The sequence below is a fragment of the Arachis hypogaea genome, chromosome 18 (assembly GCF_003086295.3).
Source record: "Arachis hypogaea cultivar Tifrunner chromosome 18, arahy.Tifrunner.gnm2.J5K5, whole genome shotgun sequence".
In the NCBI taxonomy this organism is placed as follows: Eukaryota; Viridiplantae; Streptophyta; class Magnoliopsida; order Fabales; family Fabaceae; genus Arachis; species Arachis hypogaea.
Genome location: NC_092053.1, coordinates 41,410,188 through 41,431,238, shown reverse-complemented (window position 1 = coordinate 41,431,238; position 21,051 = coordinate 41,410,188). Strand labels below are relative to the sequence as shown.

The 21,051-nt window shown below is 36.3% G+C and overlaps 1 protein-coding gene across 1 annotated transcript; it reads left to right on the top strand.

Moving 5' to 3' along the window:
• LOC112771278 (persulfide dioxygenase ETHE1 homolog, mitochondrial) lies at positions 1-4,120 on the top strand. The gene is made up of 9 exons (XM_025815971.3): positions 1-584; positions 833-961; positions 1,039-1,146; positions 2,021-2,155; positions 2,348-2,389; positions 2,526-2,585; positions 2,658-2,711; positions 3,493-3,517; positions 3,735-4,120. Exons 1-9 carry the CDS (start codon positions 330-332, stop codon positions 3,812-3,814), a joined length of 888 nt encoding a protein of 295 aa, XP_025671756.1. The 5' UTR covers positions 1-329; the 3' UTR covers positions 3,815-4,120.
• Positions 4,121-21,051: the final 16,931 nt, after the last annotated feature.

The following is a 21,051-nucleotide window of genomic DNA, read 5'->3' as shown; positions in this document are numbered from 1 at the left end:
ATCTGCCACCCAGAAACAAAATACAAAAGCAATACTAAATAGTGACAAACCTTCGTCGTCCTTCGCCAATTCCTTACACTCCCATTTGCGACCTTTCCTATGCCCAATTTGATCGAAATTAGAATCCATCGTCCCCAATAATTCCTTTATTATTTTCTTATTATTAAATTATTAATTTTATTTTTATCATTCACAACGCCAACAACTACTTTAGCATTATCAATTTATCATCATCCAACAACAATATCATCATATTCATTCTCCATTGTTTCCTCTCTCTCTCTCCTCGTCATTCGTCAACACTTGCCAACTATTTAAGTTACCCAAAGATGCTTCGTTTTCATCATATCGTTAGAGTTTCTCTATTTGCATCCAAAGCTTCAACCTTTCCTCTTACCTCTCTTTCTCTTTCAACATCAATTCCCAAAAGAACTACCTTCGCACTTCGATCACAAATGACTTCTTTCTCTTCTTCTTCTTCCTCTTCCTCCTCAAAGCTCTTGTTTCGCCAGCTTTTCGAGAAGGAATCGTCTACATACACGTACCTTCTTGCTGATGCATCACACCCCGATAAACCAGCGCTTGTAAGTTTCCAACTTTTTGTTTTCTTTTTCTTTCTTTTTTTTACTGCTGGAATTGTCTGAGAGATTCTATGAAGGTCAAGCTTTTCAAGAAAAAAGTGGGGTCTCCTTATTCTGAATAAAAATTTGATTTTGAAAGTGGGGTCTCTTTCGATATGCGTGCCAAGTGTTTGAGGGATTGCATAATGGTTTATTCTGTTATGTTGAATTGATCAATGATGAATTCTTTTTTTTTTTTAAAACAAATTTAGTTGATAGACCCTGTAGATAGAACAGTGGATAGAGACTTATCCCTTATTCAAGAGCTGGGATTGAAGCTTGTGTATGCCATGAACACTCATGTACATGCTGATCATGTCACTGGGACTGGCCTTATCAAGGTGGGCAGCTGTTGAATTATTGTTATGTTCATTTAATTTGTTTTATATGTGTTTTGTTGTGTACTTATTTTGAATAGAGCAAAGTTCCGGGTGTAAAATCTATTATTTCGAAAGCAAGTGGTGCAACGGCTGATCTTTTTGTGGAACCAGGTGATAAAGTCCATTTTGGTGATCTTTTTTTGGAGGTGAGTCCATAGTGACCTTGATTCTCTTTTTCTACCTTTGTATTGCATACTCTCTGCTGGATTATCTCTAAGGGAATACTTTTAATTATAATTAATCATAAAAAGTAGCAAGTTATGTGATGCAATGAGCTGCATACTTGTTCCTGGACCAGGATTTCAGTAACTATGGGTAAGGCTGCAGCTGCAGGGCTAGTTTGATGTTGCAGCTATTTTGTTCTGCAATGCCCAGTATTTAGAGTGCTATAAATTGAGTTTTGTGTCTCGGGTTTCCTAATGACACGAATTATCAATAATACATTACATTTCATTAGGTTTGAGATTGCTTTTGTAGTCTTTGATAAATTTGAAAATTGGATCCATAAAATATTTGGAAGTGTTAAATAGAATTAGATGCGGCCTCTAGTTATTAAAACAACATCAGTTAAAATACGGCTACTTAAGAACTAGTTAGGCGTATAGATAAATGATAGATATGTCATTAGACATTAGTTGCAGGTCTTTTTTTTAAAAGACATGAGTTGCAGCTTAATCATATATACTAAATTATGATCGCTTTGAAAAGATGGCATTTAAGGCTGAAAACTTTGTTGAGAAACAAAGGAGGCCAATCCATAATGACTCAATGTTATTTTTATCAAGGATGAAATGAAGAATTCTCTTACTAGTTTTGCCTCCTTGTACACTTGGGATAAAAAAAGAGGTCAAGCCATAACTCACTTTTCTTTTGTTGACTGTCGCCTATTCTTTTCCTTTTCATTTTTTTGGTCAAGTGGATTTATTTTTCTTCTTTTGCAAGGGTGTTGATATCGTACTTGTCTTATGATTTATTGTATGAGCTACTCTGTAATACATTTTATGGCATTGCTCTCTGTAGGTTCGAGCTACTCCTGGTCATACCTTGGGTTGCGTTACCTATGTTACAGGAGATGCTTCTGATCAACCTCAACCTAGGATGGCATTCACTGGAGATGCCCTATTAATACGTGGATGTGGAAGGACTGACTTTCAGGTATATAATACTGTATTTCCATTTCCTTTTGTTTCTGCTTCTCAAAGGCCTTCAGAGTTATATGAACGAAGAACAATGGATAAGTTTGCATTTTCCTATAGACTGATACAGGGCTGGTGATTCTTACCATATTATCTTGAAGCAATGAACTATATGTAGTCAATTGTATCTGATTCTGTAATTGTTATGCAGGGTGGGAGTTCGGAGCAGCTTTACAAATCAGTATATTCACAGGCATGACTTTAAGATGATTATGCATTATGTTAAGCATAAACTCAGACAAGTAGACCAAGAACTAAGAGAGATAATATATTTCTTGTTCCAAAAGTTCGGTATAATTATGACTCACTCGCATATTTTTTGGGAACAGATTTTTACACTGCCCAAGGATACATTTATCTACCCAGCTCATGACTACAAAGGATTCAGTGTATGGAAAGTTTTTAGGTTTTTGCTTGCCAAACCTATTATTAGAGAGTTGCTTACAAGTTACTGATTTCAGGTAAGCACTGTTGGAGAGGAGATGCAGTACAATCCACGGCTAACAAAGGATGAGGTAATGCTTGAAAATGTTCATATTTTATAATCTCAATCCACTAACCGAACATATAGTTGTGAAATGTGTGAAGACACTCTTTTAGAGACTCTAATAAGAGATTTACATGTGATTGTGATTTGAGCAAAAGAGAGATCCTCGAAGCATGGAATATGGAAAGTAAGAATCACCATTGGATTATAAATTTAAATCATGTGCGGGTCAGTGAGTCCCAATACCCTGATTCAAGGGTAATTGGAACTTCACTTTCTAACTTTACCAACCTCCTCATTTTAGAGGGTCGGATCTACTATTTGAATGCTTTGACTGACATCCAATTTACAGCAAAGCTAATATTCTGTGATAAATAACTTTTGTCCGGGAAGCTGAGCTCTTGAAAATGTAATCGAGGATTCTTTGAAACATGGTCTATATTCATGAACAAGTTGTTTATAAAATATATAGTTCACATTTTTTCAAATATAATATAAAGAACATTAAATTGCTTCTTCTCTGATTAGTAGATAAGAGAGTAATGGTCTTATATTATCGTGTTTGCTTACCATTCATTGAACTATCTACTACGAGATGCTGTTTTGTTGATCATGAAACATGAGCAAATCCTTTTGTTTTGATCTAGGATCAAGAAAAATATAATTTTCATATTGTGATGACAGAATTTTGATTTATATCTAACTAAAAAGGTTATCAACTTGGAAATTTCATTTATAATAATACTGCTGGTTAGCCCCAAGATATGTAGTACTTCTTACTATTGACATTGTTTATGCCTCTTTTCCAGGAAACTTTCAAGAACATCATGGCAAGTAAGTGCTAACTAAACTCTTAAAGTCTTATCATAATAATAAATTGCTGTAGTAGGTCTTGATTAATTCTTTTTCAAAATAAGCATATGATTAAAAATTTTTTAAACGATAGAAATATAATTGAAAATTAGGTCACCTCAAACTATAAGGTTCTACTTATTATAAATAAAACATCAAAGTTAACTTTTACATGGTTATATTTGATTGTGTGCAACAGATCTTAACCTTTCATATCCAAAAATGATCGATGTTGCTGTCCCAGCTAATTTGGTTTGTGGAGTTCAATCCAAGGTGTGAACTTCTTTTAAGTAAGAAATATTTTTGTGTACTCATTTTGACTCGTTTATCAAGCTAAGTAAATGATTATGTCAAATGAGTCCCATATTATGTCTCATCCAATAGTAGAGGGTGTCTGTGTGAGCAAGAAGCAAGAATGAGTACAAATAACACACTCCAGCAACCAGTTAGTAATGTAATTTACCACGAAAAAGAAGTGTTAATTGGAATTTGAGTTGAACAGAAAATGAAGAATGTAAACTAATAGTAAAATAATGATTGTGGGACTCAATCTAATATAAATATATACTTCAGTGATTATGCTTATTGTTCTCTTCTATTTGATTATCTTCTATGTTAAGGCACGTTACACGTTGAAGACTAAGCTACAGAGCTCTTCGCTTTTTTCTTTTTTCTTTTTCTTTTGGTTGTTGGTACTGAATTTTCATAATTAAGTAACTAACCAATTGGATTAGGGTGAAGAAACATATAATTTATTTGGAAATTCAGGGTTTATCTGATCTTAGGACAAACCTAGATAGAAACAACATTATAAATTTTTAATGGACGCTTTGTTAAATATTCACTATCGAATGAACAACTTTGAGAACAAGGTGCTATCTGACTCTCCAAAAGTAGAGATGTCTTTTATATTTACCTGTTTTTCAAAAACAAAACAAAACAAAACAGAAAAGGAGAGATATCTTATATGTCTAATATAATGCATATAACTTAAATTTTTATATAATATAAATAGAAAATATAAATATCAATGACTATGATAGTTATTTGAAGCTTGAAAGTATACTCCATTTCCAAAGTCAAGATGACATATATCTATTCTTCTCCAACGCCTCTAGGTGAGAATTTCGTTTGTTAAATATAATAACATATAATCAGATATTTATATAAAATGTTTTTATGAATTAATAGTAAAAATAATCCTTAAAAAATCACACCATGTCAATTTAAGTTTTAAATTGGTTTCTGAAAATTTCTATTAGCTAACAATGACATATGATATAAATTATTTTGTGATAGTCATCTTTTAATTAATGGAATGACAAATTTGATTTACTATTGTATTTTACATAGATTAATTTAAAGAATGTATTTTTAAAAAAATTAATGTACACATAATTTTTTATAATCATTTTGACAATTAACCCATATATTTACCTACAAATTCCAGTTAATATTATAATGCATCTAATATTTCTTACACTAAGGATTTGTCTATCCATTGCATATGATGTAGAGCTAAATTTTACATATTGAGACAAATAAACTTAAGAACTTTATAATGGGATAAAATTTACGCACATGTTTGCTGATCGAAATTTCTATCCTGTGTTTGCTGCCTACCTAATCATATCATATCCAAAGAAGGATAAAAGGGTCGTTATCATGATGTGCCACTCGGGGCTATATAAATTTAAATAAGACAGCAATTTGTAGGTAATCATGAATTCGTGAAATGACACCGAGAACTGCAACTTGCAAGCACGTGGAATTGCGATTTTAGAGCAAACAGGATCGTGTGAATTGTGCAAGACAAAGCCTATCTCTGCTAGCTGTATTCCTGAATGAATCTCATAAATATCTTTAATTTAGTATTTTGAAGTTTGAAGTGATTATATATTTTTTTATATGAAAAAATATTAATATTTTTATTAAAAATAAAATTATTTAGTGTAATTACATATGAGTAGATTTTGTATGTAAAGAGTCAATATGCACGGTGTGTGTTGCAATACGTAGAATGTGTATTAGACACGTATCATTATCTTGGCAACACACATTGCATACATGCGTACTGTTTGTTTTGTAAGACAAATTTAAAAGAGATACGGTTACACATAATTACCCACAGAGAACATATATTTTATGTTTGGCCAAAATGAAGAGAACAGAAATTTGGCTTGAGACACAGATCAAAATTCTAAAATTACCCAACTCAGTTAACGTTCTTTTTTCTCTTCTCCTCTTTTAACCTCCATTGCTACTGCATCTCAACTCTTCCAAAGCACTTTGTGTTTATCCTCTCTAAGATTGGCATCCCTCTCTCTTTTTCTGGATCTCTTTTTCTCATTCTCTCCTTTTTGGCACCACCGCAAACAAGAAGAAGGTTGCCTTTGCAAATGTGCAGTAACCGCGATCATGAAGAAGGTCGTCCAACACTGTCGTTTGCCTCTGCATCGCCCTTCGCCATTACCGTTATTTTCCCCATCATTTTTCTCTCCTCCAATGCGTTAACAAACCCTCACCCTCCCTCATCTTAGATCTGCTTTAGCCTTTTTTTTTAATTTGAATTATTTAAGTGATTTTTGAATTAGAGTTGTTAATTTTATTTATTTAAAATAAGATTGAAAAATCAGTAGTGATAATGGTGGTGGTAGAAATTGGTGATGATAGTGGTGGTGATAGTAGTGGTGGTGTTGAGGTTGTTCTGATTTAAGGATAAATTTAACTTTTGAATTAGTTAGATGTGTCTTGTGTATTGTGATTATTATCACTAAACATGTTAAAAAATTTGTGTGTATCTGTGTTCATGTTTCTTTGTGTCTTTGTGCCTATGTCTCTATTTTTTTGAGACAATAACCAAACACAGCCATAGGATACGTATTGGACACGTGTCATCATTTTGGCAACACGCAGGATGCATGTTAGACACCTTTTTTACACTTTCACAATACTATAATACATTTCAAGTATCAATATTCAATCAAAATAGCATCTTCATCTTTATATTAAAAAAATATTTTGGATAATATGCATAGTTAATTAACGTACAATTAACATAAAACTAAGGGTGGTTGAATAACCATATCAAACATAGTTCCTCTCCTATCTTCTTCTACTACACCCAACATCCCACTTCAAATTAAGGGTCGATGAGTAACCTGTCTTAGTTTGGAGCAAAATCGAATGAAGACATCACGAGAAATGTAAAACCTGGATAAATAATAATACAAATAATTAAGGATAAAGTACTAAATTAGACCCCTACATTTGAGCGTAATCTTGGATAAATCTCAAATGTAGGGTACCAATTTAGTACTTTACCCAATAATTAATTAATAAATTAAAAGTAAGCAAAAAGGGGTTAAAAGATTTAAAATTTATAATTTGAAAAATTATCGGTGAAAATTTAACTTAGAAAATAAATTTGAGAGTGAAAGTATAATTAATTGCGAAAAAATGCATGTCGACGTTATAATTAACTATACGTACTTAAGTCTGCCTAGTACTGCGTATGAGAAAAATAAAACTGTAAAAGTAACCATAAAAATATTTAAAATAAAAACCGAAAAACCTATCTTAAAGATTTTTGGCCCTAGGTGGGGTCAAAGAATAAAAATTACAAATTTGCCCCTCACTGAAGGGATAAGGATGTGATTCACCGCCCATTTCACCAAAAATCACTTTTATTCACCAAAGGGAGGAGAGAACCATGAAGAGAGAAGGGAGAAAGAGAACCAAGCTCTAGTTACTATTCACTTTACCATACAAATCCAATTTTTTCTCAAAACGGAGCTCCAATTGATGACGCATTTGTGGCCACGCGATCACCTCATTATCCTCTTCGATTCTATCTAACTTTTACGGTGAGCAATCCCAAGAATCCTATACTATTTCTCCATTTCATGTTAATTTCATATTTTTGGGTTATGAGTGTTGAAGTTTGTGATTTTGATACCTTAGGAGAAGCTTAATTTCAACTTTTAGTGGGGTTCTAACCCAAAGTTATGTGATACAAAGTAAGAGAACTCTTTTTCTTTGATTTTTCTAATTATATGCGAAAACCTAGTGTGAACAATTCAAAATTTGATGTAATTAGATTAAATGGAGTAGCTTAAATGCTTGAATTGACTTGGTGCGGATTTGGGTGCGTTACTTGATTGGAGGAGGAACGAGTGGGGCTTGATTTCGTTGATTAAAGCTTTGGTGTGATCAGAGATAAGATTTAAAGGATTTGGAAACCGCTTTCAACGAAGGTATAAATTTTAGTTTCGGGTAAATATTATGTAACGTTATTTTAACCGCTTTCAATTTTATATATATATATATAAAATTGAATTTGGATATAAATTATGGTTTGATTGTCTATTGGTAATTTATAAGCCTCAATTGAGGTATTAAAAATGTTAAATTGTATTGTGGTTGTTATTGTGAATGAATTATGGTTTTTTGAAAAGATTTGATATAAATAAAAAATGGTTAATTGAGGAGAATTGGCTGTTTTAGGTTTTGAATGGTTAGGATGTGATTTAGAATTGATGTTTGAGTGTAGAGAATGCCTAGGAATTGGTTTATGTTGGTTTTAAAAGAAGCAAATTTGAGGATATGATGAAATCAAGTTATGCAGAATTTTGTATAAAAAGTTATTTTTGGCCAACTTTGATGGGCCATAACTTGGCACTTGAAACTTGAAATCGAGTGAAACATATATTGAATTAAAGCCGGTGAAGAGAACTTTAAAACTGTTGAAGAACAGAAGAAAAATAAATTTTGTAGCAAAAGTCATACATGTTTGAAAATCGGTGTTGAAAATTGAATTATCCAGAATTTGCAGTATTTTTGGCAGATGCAGGTCCCGCGCGTACGCACGCATGGTGCATATGCATGACCCTGGATTCGTGCTTATGCACGAGGATTGTGTGCGCACGAATGTGATGTCTTGTGCAAACCGAGTTAGGTTCCGCGCGTATGCATGAGGCGTGTGTACGCAACACTGTGCAGAATTTTACGAAATGCTAATTTTCAACTGTTTAGCCTTTCCAGCCTTTTTATAACCTCTTTTAACCTCCGTATTGAGTCAAATGTAATTGTGAAGCTTTGAATATACTAGGAAAGAATGTAATGGATTAAGTTGAATTATTCCCAGATAAATCCTTGGTTAACCGGATGAGAATGTCGTAGGGATGAAAGTTCGTCCCGTCATGGTGAGGACGATAGTTAATCCCACTCACAAGATAATGAGACTGAATAACTGATAAACTAATGGGGTTACTGTATATGAGGACTTATGGAATTGATTATGTTGTGATTATAACTAAAGATGGTTATGAATTCTGATGCGATATTGAGCCCAATCTCGTGAGGATGACGATATGTAACGTTCACTTGAGATATGGTGCATAAAGCTCAGTGGCGATACGTAACGCCCATTTGAGACTATGAGTATAGATCAGTGAGGACGGCGATGTATAACGCTCACTTGAGACTGGAAGGATGATCCCCCATGAGGACGGTGATACGTAATGCTCATGGAAGGGATGTTTTCTGAGATAGGGACGGCGATACGTAACGCCTATCTCAAGAATGTTATCGAGTACGGGCAACCAACCAACACGTGAGCTAATGGTCTATTTAGGACTAGACATGCATCATATGCATCTAATTGCTATTGTTTTAGTGTACATATTAGTTTAGCTTGCCTATCTGAATACTTCTATTTAACTACTAATTGTAATATTTGTTGTACTTGCTTTTTGATTGTGTTTGTCTTGCATTAATTATTAATTGTGATTGATACTGTTGCACTGAATACTGAACTGAGAAATTGTGACATTGGAAACGACTGAGACCAAAGATAATTATAGACCTGAGATTTTAGTAAACTAACCCTGGATGGATTAGTTGAGCCTTAGGCTTGAACTTCGGTTAAGTTGGAGATAAGGATTCTCTAATGGGTTCATGTTTTTTTATATAGTCTTTATCTAGCACTATTACCCTACTAGAACTTTCAAGTTCTCACTCGTCGTGGATTTTCTATTTTCAGATCGGACGTGATGCACCTCACTGAGTGCACAGGATTCCTTTGGCGAAGCGAAGAAGACTTTTGTTGATACTTATTTTGGATTTAACGTTTCTCCACTTTTAAAAATATTATTGTATATTTCTCTTAGAGGTTTTTATTTTGGAGAAACAGGATCTTATATTTCTCACCTTCTGGTTTTGTAATATTCTAGACGGCCTTGACTTTGCAGGTCGAGACTAGTAATTATTATGTATCTTATTCCGGAACTTATGTGTATATATATATATATATATATATATATATATATATATATATATATATATATATATATATATTGCTCCTATATATTATTTCGTGTATGAATGTCGGCACTCGATTTTGTTTATCTTTCCTTCACAGGCTCCTAGTTATATTATTCTTCAAATATTATGTATGTATCTTTCTTTTAGGTCTCGTAATGCCTCGCCACCATTGATTTACAACTTAAGCGTAAAGCTTTATGTGGTAGGGTGTTACATTATAGTATCAGAGTAGTTCGTTCCTGTAGAGCCTAAGGAATGGACTAATTATACCTCTGAGCATGCTCTGAGTTTTGTTTATGTACTATTTAGGATATCCACTTGATAAATATAGCAGAATTATTCATGGGCATGCTTATGGGACGTTAAAGCACTAGACTTGAGATACTAAGACTGATCACCTTGATATCAATTGTTTGGTGTGAACAGGACCTGAATGGCGTCTCGTATACGTAGACGAGGTAATGAGGGAATCGATCTAGCAAATAATCGAACCGATTTTATGGCTACTTTAGAGAACATGGCTGCTACCATGCAGGCTACTACTGAGATGTTGGGACAGCAGGCTGATAATGGGAATGGAGGAGGAGCCAATGGGCTGAATGGGGGAAATAAAGGGCCGATGACCTTCGCCGCATTCTTGAAGGTGAATTCTACTGCCTTCAAAGGTACGACCAACCCTACCGAGGCGGATAATTGGTTCCATGCCATGGATAAAGCTCTACAAGCTCAGCACATGCCGGAGGGTTAGTATGTGGAGTTTGCCACTTATCAGCAGGAAGGAGAGGCTCAGTTCTGGTGGTAAGGAGCTCGGTGTTTGCTACAGCATGGTGATGCTATTATTACCTGGGATGCTTTCAAGACTGAGCTTTACAGGAAGTTCTTCTCGAACTCGGTAAGGGCGGTGAAGGAGTTGGAACTGATGCAGCTAAAACAAGGTTCTATGATAGTGGCTGAGTATATAAATAAATTTGAGGAGTTATGCTGATTTTTTGAGGTCTGTTAGGGAGCACCGGAGGGCTATGAAGAGTGAAAATGCATTAAGTATAAGGGTGGTCTTCAGAACAATATCATGAGTGCCGTGGTGCCTATGGAGATCCGAATCTTTTTTGAGCTGGAGAACAAGAGTAGAATAGTGGAAGAATTCTCAAGAAAGACTGCTATGGCGAAGGGGACTGCCGGGAGTTTTATAAGAAAGATCAAGTTAAGAGTTTTACGCTGAGGGGACAAGGCTTCAAGAGAGGTGGCTATGCGCCACAATATACACAAGGCCGAAATGATTTCCGAAGGAATGACCACCGCCAGGGTAATGGTAAAGGGAAGCAGGTGAGGACTCAGTCAGATGACCTAAAGTGCCAGAGATGTGGGAGATACCATCCAGATAAGTCATGCAGGGCTGAGTTAGGTCAATGTTATAGATGTAGATTGCCGGAGCATATCTCCAAGAATTGTCCATGTAGGGAGACTCAGGATGCCGGTTGAGCTCAATAATAAGGCCGAGTCTTCACTATGATGGAAAATGATGCTGCTAGGTCTGATACTCTGATCTGAGGTAACTGTGAAATTGGTAACTGAACCTTAATTACTTTGTATGATACTAGAGCATCACATTCATTCATCTCGTTTGACAAAGTTTAGGAATTAGAGTTGAAATTTTCAAAATTAGTTTATGATTTGTACGTGCATACACTAGCCTCTAAGGTTGTGATAACTAAGTTATGTTGTTAAGAAGTGCCTTTTCGGATAGAAAATAGACAATTTGTTCATGACTTGATATGTTTGCTTTTGACTGGACTTGATTTGATTTTGGGTTTGGATTGGTTGTCAAAGCATTATGTGTTGCTAGATTATTTTGAGCGTTCCATTTAGTTTTTCTCTGAAGGGTTATATGGGGGCCTGAGGTTATTATTTGAACTCGGTAATGGTGATTTGTAGTGGGAATGAGTGTTAGGGGTATGTGCTATTTGCCGCTAGCTCGTTAGGAGATGAATAGCACTTAGATCAGATTCTGATAATGAATGAATTTTTCAAGGTATTTTCCAAGGATATACTTGAATTTTTTCCTCTTTGAGAGGTAGAATTCGCGATAGAACTAGTGTCGGGAGCAGAACCAATCTCAATTGCACCATATAGAATGTCACCGTTGGAGCTTGCAAAACTTAAGGTTCAGTTGGAGGAACTGATGGATAAGAGATTTATCTGACCAAGTATTTTTCCGTGGAGAGCACCTTTTTTGTTAATGAAATAGAAAGATGGCAGTATGCGACTCTATGTATATTATAGGCAGTTGAATAAGGTGATGGTGAAGAATAAATATCCTTTGCCGAGAATCGATGACTTGATAGATCAGTTGCAAGGATCTGATGTTTTCTCCAAGATTGACTTGAGGTTAGGTTATCATCAGATAAAGATAAGAGAGGACGATATTCCTAAGACAACTTTTCAAGATTCGTTATGGTCATTATGAATACACCGTGATGTCCTTTAGGCTGACGAATTCACTTTCTGTGTTCATGGATTATATGAATAGGGTATTTCGACCTTTCCTTGACAAGTTCGTTGTGGTGTTCATCGATGACATTCTGATATACTCTAAGACTGCGGAGGAGCATGAAAAGAACTTTCAAATAGTTTTGTAAATTCTAAGGGAGAGGAAGCTCTATGCAAAACTTTCTAAGTGCAAGTTTTGGAAGGAAGAAGTGGAGTTCTTAGGGCATGTGGTAAGCCGAGAAGGCATAGCAGTGGATCCGGCTAAAGTGGAAGCGATGACTGAGTGGGGTCAGCTAACGACTGTGATGGAGGTGAGAAGTTTCTTCGGCTTGGCTGGGTATTATCGAAGATTTATTAAGGGATTTTCGGAGATCGCCCTACCGATGACCAACTTGATGCGTAAAGATACACCATTTGTATGGACGTTTGAATGTGAGGAGAGTTTTCAGACTCTGAAGGAGAGGCTAACTATAGTGCTAGTACTCGTATTGCCTGAACTCCATAAATCGTTTGAAGTGTACCGTGATGCTTCGTTAAAGAGCGTAGGGTGTATGCTGATGCAACATCGAAACATGGTGGCCTATACTTCACGACAGTTGAGGCTGCATGAAGTAAATTATTCCACTAACGACCTGGAACTTTCTGCAGTTGTGTTTGCACTGAAAGTATGGAGGTATTATTTTTACGAGGTGAAATTCTAAGTCTTTTTCAATCACAAAAGTCTGAAGTATCTCTTTGATCACAAGAGATTGATGGAGTTGTTGAAGGGCTATGAGTTTGAACTGAATTATCACCCAGGGAAAGCGAATGTAGTGGCAGATTCCTTGAGCAGAATATTTCTAAGCGTTGCTTGGATGATGATTAAGGAAGAAGAGCTGTTGAGTAAGTTTGCAGATCTTAAGTTGGGTGTTAGAGAGATGACTAGAGGTGTGTTTTTGAACTAGTTGCACATCTCTAGCAATTTCAAGGCTAGGATTCAGAAAGCTTAGTGAGTAGGAAAATTGTCAGTTAGGAATTTTCACAAAAATAATCTCGTCGAAGTATAGATCCAAACTAACAATCAACCCTCAATCAAAGTTTAATTTTGTTTTTCACAATGCAAACCAATAAAAACCAAGAGTATTTAAACCTTGGGTTTTCTCTCAAGGAATTGCAGGAAAGTGTGCATATTATTGGTTTTGAGTATATAGGGGTGGTTTGTGGATAAAGAGGCAAGAAAGTAAAATGACAAGAAAGAAAAACTACAACTTAGAAAATATAAATGCTAAAAGTCTACTCATGACAAGGATCAAGAGTCAAGGATTTCCATCTTGTATCATTGACCACAACATGGTAATTACAAAGAGTAAATTCCACTTAGTTTTCCTCTAAGAGGGTTAAGTCAAGTGGACGTAACTGATCATAAAACTAACTAACAACCCTAAATTACCAATCACACTGGACATCAATGACATCAAGGCACCTAAGTCCTCAATCTCAAGCCAAGAATATAAAAATCTACTCTAAAATCCAACCAAGTATTTTATTAAACACTTGGAAGGCATAAAAGAAAAGCATGGTAAAATTGCAATAATAATAAAATCTAAGTGTACCAAATGCAAGAAAGTAACAATACAACACAATTAAATAATAAGAAATATAAAAAGGCATCAATTGCATTAAAGGAAATAAAATTCAACAAGAGTTCAATAACATAAAAGTAACCAAATCCAAGAAATAACAAGTGAAACTAACAAAGCAAGGATGTAGTAACAAGAAATTGCAAAGAAAACTAAATCAAGAGAAGAATTAAAATCTAAACCTAAGAGGAGTTTAATCTAATCTACCCTAATTCTAGAGAAAAGAGAGAGCTTCTCTCTCTAGAATATAACCTACAACATGCTTCTATTTTAAACCTAATTGCTCTCTTCTTGTTCCTTCTTGAATTTGGCCTCAAATACTTTAGAATGAGTTAGATTTGGGCTTGGATGAGCTCAGAAATCGCCAGCCTCCTTTTCTTTAAGTTAGTCACATGCCATGTGTCACGCGTACGTGGTGCAGAATTTCAAAATATCTACAACTGAACTGAGCAACAATGGTCAACTGGTTGGCTTAGTCAGGCGAACAGAAAAGTAATTGTGTGGGTTTTTCAAAAGCATTAAATAATAGAATGAGAGTAAAGAAAGCAAATACTGAGTTTGGTGTGAAAACCGTGAGAGAGAACAGTTAAGGTATCAAAGATGCTTACTTTTCCAGATTAAGGTTTCTTACCAACTATTTTAATAATGCAAGATTCATTTCATGGCAAACTGTAATTGACTAAACCCTAATTCCTTAGTGATTTAGCCTCCTTTAACCTTCATCAACCGCCAATCTCTTGGTCACTTGATTCTGATTAGAGGGTTAAGTGCAAATCTAGTTTATGGCTACAAAATCCTAATTACCCAAAGCTAAACGGGTTATATGTCATGTATCCAGATTATCTCAAGTAATTAGCAATTCAGGAGGAATTTACTTTCTAGTTATTGTTCATGTGAGAAACCTCTCTCAAGGATCACATAAACACATATAGAATAAGGGTCATACTCTCGTTCCACCCAGATTCATAAAATTAAGAATGAAAGTAATCCTTGAAATTGAATCAATGCATTAATTAAAATAGAAGAGTAATAATTTCAGTCCATAGAGTTAAACAGAGCTCCTAACCTTAACAAAAAAGGTTTAGTAGCTCATAACTTACAGAAAAAACTAGGGTTCTAAAAAAAGTGCAGAAGAGAAAAGGCCTGAATGTCTGTTTTTTTTTTCTAAAGGGTGAATCTTTACCTTTTTATATCTAACCTAATTTGATCCGGAAATAAAATAAAATAAAATAATAAATCCTAAAACTAAAAGTTATTGTTTGTAAATAAAAATTACAAAAATAAAAGATAAGATAACTAATAAAGGCCAAATCCAACTTGGGAGGCTCCATAGTGTGGGCTTCAACTCGGGCTAACTGGCACTAAATGCCAGGTGGGCGTTTAGCGCCCAAAAGGGGATAGAACATGCATGGTTGTGAAGCTTGCTGCCGCTAAATGAAGAACCCAGGGGGCAGCTTCATCTCTTTTCCTTTTTGCTCCAAACTCTGTCAAATTGCTCCGAATTTCACCTGAAATCATAAAAATACTAAAACAACTCAAAGTAGTATCCAAAGGGATTTTTGCACTAAAATATAATAAAACTTAATAAATTCTAACTAAAAACAATTAGAAAACTAAGGAAAAAAAGGTACAAGATGCTCACGCATCACAACACCAAATTTAAATTATTGCTTGTTCTCAAGCCATTAAAACAATATAGGACTGAGAAGAGAAAATGCCTAAGACTTGAGTGTTCATTTAAGCTCATGTCCAATCACTGAGTGGGGCTAATTTTACTATAATTCTGAATAGATTCGGCATCTTACTATCTTTTGAAGCTCAGAAATATTGATGTCTCTCAAAACTAGAACCCGGATGATATTATGGGCTCTCTTTCTCTTGAAGCTCTGATTGATCCTTGAGCACAACTTTTCTCATCTTTTTATTTTGGTGCTTTGCACCATGAGCCTAGCCGTGACTCTAAGTGTTTTGTCTTCAAGCTTAACTTGATACAAGAACACCATAAGCACTTAACTGAGGAACTCCTTAAGTTCTAATTTTTCTTTTAATTTCTCTCAATCAGTGGTGCTCAGAGCCTTTGGCATATTCTGTATTTGCAATTGGTCACAACTCTTTGTGTCCTGTCTCAAGGGTTACTTGACACATTCCACCACAAGAATATGGTTAGGAAAAACCACTCTTTTGAGCTTTAGATCAATTTTGACCCTCCTAACCATTGATGCACAGAGCCTTGGACCTTTTCTTTTTGCTATTTATTTTGCTTCAAGGACCATTTTCTCATTTACTTTAGAGTGTCCATAATACTTCTCTAACTTCCTGTATTTCAAGAACCAAAATTCTTAACTCGAAGATTAATTATGCACTGTTCAGTTCATACATTCAGAATCATAGATAATGCTACCACATCAAAGTAATCAGAATAATCTTATAATATAGAACTCAAACCTCATGCATTTTACTATTTCTTTTCTTTTTCTTTTTGATTTTTTTTCAAGCTGGGTATGTAATGCATGACACATCTCTTAAAATAAACATAAAATAGCTAAAAAATCAACTAAACTAGGAAGAAATAAATGACTCTAAGGATCATGCAAAGACTTGAGCAAGTAAATGACAAGAAACAACATAAAAGTACTGAAAAATAGAAACTAAGGAAAGAGCACGATAAAGAAACTCAACCACCTCAGTCATGGTAGCTGCTACTCCCTCCTAAGAATCCTCTATGGTGCTTCAACTCCTCTATCTCGCGCCCTTGCCTCCTCTGCTCCTCTACTAGCTGGAGGAGGAGGGTTGAGTGGTCCTGATGCTCAATCCTCAGCTGATCAACAAATGATGTTAGCTCCACTATGGATGTGGTCAACTGGTCCCAGTAGTCATGGAGAGGGAAGTAAACTCCCTGAGGCATTTTTGGAAGCTCTTGCTGAGGCGGTAGAACTGGCTCCTGTAGTGGTGCATGCCCATGCTCCCTAGCGTGCTCCATACCTCTCTTAGTGATCAGTCTATCGACCTCAAAAGGGGTATCTCCATCAATACGAACTCGGGCTGCCTCACACATGCAAAAAATGAGGTGAGGGAAGGCCAATCTAGTAGAGGTGGAGGCCTTTGCCACTATACGGTAGAGCTCTTGAAGAATCACCTGATGTACCTCTACCTCATTGCCGAGCAGGATACAATAGATCATCACTGCTCGCTCCACTGTAACCTTGGACCGGTTGCTTATGGGGATGATGGAGGGCTGAATAAACTCCAACCATCCTCTAGCAACCAGCTTCAGGTCATGCCTACCCAACTGGTATGGCTGACCTCTGGCACCCCTCCTCTACTGTGCTCCGGGGAGGCAAATATCTACAAGGACCTGGTCCAGTCTCTAGTCAGTGTTGACCCTCCGAGTGTATGAATGAGGGTCCTCTCTGGATGGTTGCAGGTGTAGTTCTTCCCTCACACTCTCGGGATTGAACTCCATAATCAATCCTCGAACCATGGTACGCCAGTTCTTCAGCTCCGAGTTCACGCCTTGTGCATGCTTAAACGTCACCCAGGCGTTGGTGTAGAACTCTCTAACCATAAGCATGCGCATGTCAGTCACGGGGTTGGTCAGAAATTCCAAACACCTCCTCAAAATATGGTACCGAATTTCCGGGTACTCATCATGCTTCAGATCGAAGCAGACCTCAGGGATCACCTTCTTTTTGCTCACTATCTCGTGGAAGTGATCTTCGTGGGTCTTCAAGAAAAATCAGGTGAAATCATCAGGTCTAGAGGCAGTGGTCTTCTCTTTACTCTTCCTTGAGGAGGATTCACTAGTCTTGGGTACCATAGGGGTAGTCGAATGAAGGAAAAAATAGAGCGTCCAACACCAAACTTAAAAATTTTGCTCGCCTCCGAGGAAAGTGAAAGAGAAAATAGAAAAGAAAAGAAGGTATAAAGTAATGCGGTAATAAGAAAATGAAATGGAAAAGATAGTGGAAGGAGGGGGTTGCTCACAGCGTGGAAGGAGGGGAGAATGGAAGAGGCTAGTTAATCAAAGGATGAAGGAATAAGAAAAGTGAAGGTAAGTGGAGGTGTGGTGAAAGTGAAAAGGAAGTGGGTATTTATAGAGGTGGGCGTGGTAGGGTTCAGTTATGGGGGGTAAATGGGAGGGAAAGAAATTTTGAATGTGGTTATGGGAAAGAGAGATTGATGGGAAAGATGAGTGGTGATTGGGTGGAGTGGGAGGTGAGGTGAAAGATTAATGGGATGTGATTGAGTGATGGAAAGGTGGGTAAGTGTATGGGAAAGTGAGGGATGAATGTGGATGGAATAATGGGTAAGGGAGAGAGACGAAGGAGGGTGGTTGACTGGTCAAAGGGGTTGGGATTTTAACCGTTGGTTAAACCCCTCGTTCAAAGTTGAAAACAGCATACTGGGCACTAAACGCTAGGTTGGCGTCTGGTGCGTGTGTACGCAAACCCCACACTTTTTGTACAGTAGCAGTACCAGCAAGTGCACTGGGTTATCCAAGTAATACCTGAGCGAGTCAGGGTCGATCCCACGAGGATTGTGGCTTGAAGAAAGCTATGGTTTTCTTGCAGGTCTTAGTCAGGCGGAATCAGAAGGTTGTTGGATAATCAGTGATATAAACATAATATTTCTTAGAATTTGTGAAAGGAATACTGAATTGTAATAAAGTTAAAGCAATAAAAGGAATAGAGTTGAGAGTCGGAGTTGCTTTGTCTTTCTGAATTAACTCTGGTACTACTGTCTTCTTTGCTTGTGAATGATCTTCTTCTATGGCAGGCTGTAAGTGATCAAAGCCATTGCCCATGGTCATTGATCTCCTCTGCTACAGGTCAAACGCCATTGCCCATGGTCATTCAATCTGACAGAGGGTGAAGCTCTTAGCAAATCATTCTCTTGGCGATCCTACTCAAAATGCCATAGACAAAGTTGAATCTTCTGGATCAGAGAATGCTGCATCTTTGGATTCTATCCTATACCACGGAGACCCTAATCTCCCCGGAAATTGGCTAAAATGGTGTCTCGAGAAGTTCCCAACGAAGTCGTGGATTAACCGTCTGAGAGATGTATAAACATAGCTGTTGGCTCGTGCTTTTCTTCCAAGTATTCACACGAACCCAAGTAGACACGGGTATTTGTTAGGCACATTTGTCTTAATGTGATGAACAGAGCTAATTTGTCAGATCATCTTATTCACCATGATAAAGATCGGATATACAACTTAGAGATAGATCAAATACGGATCGAAGAAGAAACAGTAATACTTTTATTAATTCATAGGACTCAGCAGGGCTCCTCCCCTCAACCTAGGAGGTATAGAAACTCATACAAAAAGTAAAAATAATGTAAACATGTATGATGGCAGAAAATAATCAAAGAAAGTGATTCCCCATTAATTACATAGATAAAATCCCTTAAATACTAAAACATATGACTAGTAAGGGTAAAACAGTCTATTTAGTGATAAAATCCACTTTTGAGGCCCACTTAGTGAGTGTTTGGACTGAGCTTTGACGAGTTCCACGTGCTATGAGGTCTCTTGGACATGGAACCTCAGCTAGGGGGTCCTCTTTGGACGTTTGTACATTGGTCTCTGCTCTTTGGGCGCTGGACGCCTAGAAGGGGGTAGGTAGCTGACGTTGGACGCCAGTTTTGTACCTTTTAATCCGAAGCAAAGTATAGACTATTGTATATTGCTCAATAGCTCTCGAAGTCAGCTTTCCATAGCCATTGAGAGCGCTCCATTTTGACTTTTGTAGCTCCCGAAAAGCTCTTCCGAGTGCAAGGAGGTCAGAACCAGACAGCATCTGCAGTGCTTTCTCTGTCTCTGAATTAGACTTCTGCTCCAACTCCTCAATTTCAGCCAGAAATTACCTGAAATTGTACAAAAACACAAAAACTCATATTAAAATCCAAAAATATGAATTTAACACTAAAACCTATAAAAACTTAATAAAAACTAAGCAAAAACTACTAAAAACTATATGAAAATGATGTCAAAAAGCGTATAAAATATCCGCTCATCACAATACCAAACTTAAACCGATGCTTGTCCCCAAGCAACTAAAAATAGTAGGATATAAAAGAAAACTAAGATACAATAAATTTCTAAGTTTCAAATGAAGCTTAGTTAAAATCAGATGAGCGGGTCTTAGTAGCATTTTACTTCTGAATAGTTTTGGCATCTCACTATCCATTGAAACTCAGAGATGTTGGCATATTTAGGAACTTAGAATCCAGACGATATTATTGACTCTCATAGTTAAGCTTATTTTGATTCTTGAACACAACTTTCTGAGTCTTGGCCGTGACCCTAAGCACTCTGTTTTCCAGTATTACCACCGGATACATTCATGTCACAGACACTTTAATTGTGTGAACCTTTTCAGATTGTGACTCAGCTTTGCTAGAGTCGCCAGATAGAGGTATCCAGAGTTCTTAAGCACACTCTTTTTGCTTTGGACCACGACTTTAATCGCTTAGTCTCAAGCTTTTCACTTGACACCTTCACACCACAAGCACATGGTTAGGGACAGCTTGGTTTAGCTGCTTAGGCCAAGATTTTATTCCTTTGGGCCCTCCTATCCACTGATGCTCAAAGCCTTGGGCCCTTTTACCCTTGTCTTTTGGTTTAAAGGGTTATTGGCTTTTTCAATCTGCCCTCATTTTCTTGCATTTTTGGGCAGTAATGGATTTTTCTGCTTTTTATTTTTTTCTTTTTGCCACTTTGCTTTCTTTTTCGCATGCATCTATTTTTTTTCTTTTGCAACATGCTTTTCCTTTTGCTTTTTGCTGCTTTTTATTACTTCAAGAATCAATTTTTAGATTTTTCAGATTATCAATAATACTTTTCCTTTTTCCTTATTCTTTCAAGAGCCAACATTCATAAATTTCAACTTTAAATATGCACTATTTAATCATACATTCAGAAAACAAAAGCAAATGACACCACATCAAACTAATTAAACTAATCTTATTTTAAACTTGAAATTCATGCATCTCTCAATCCTTTTCAATTAAAAATTTTTATTTAAGCAAGGTGAGAGATATATGGAATATTTTACAACTTAAAGACATCAAATGCAAATG

Bases quoted from the DNA above. Each gene is read 5' to 3' on its own strand.
- LOC112771278 (XM_025815971.3), top strand. From the start codon at position 330: ATGCTTCGTTTTCATCATATCGTTAGAGTTTCTCTATTTGCATCCAAA. The intron at 1,147-2,020 runs GTGAGTCCATAG...TGCTCTCTGTAG, and splicing joins TTGGTGATCTTTTTTTGGAG to GTTCGAGCTACTCCTGGTCA. The intron at 2,712-3,492 runs GTAATGCTTGAA...CCTCTTTTCCAG, and splicing joins CACGGCTAACAAAGGATGAG to GAAACTTTCAAGAACATCAT.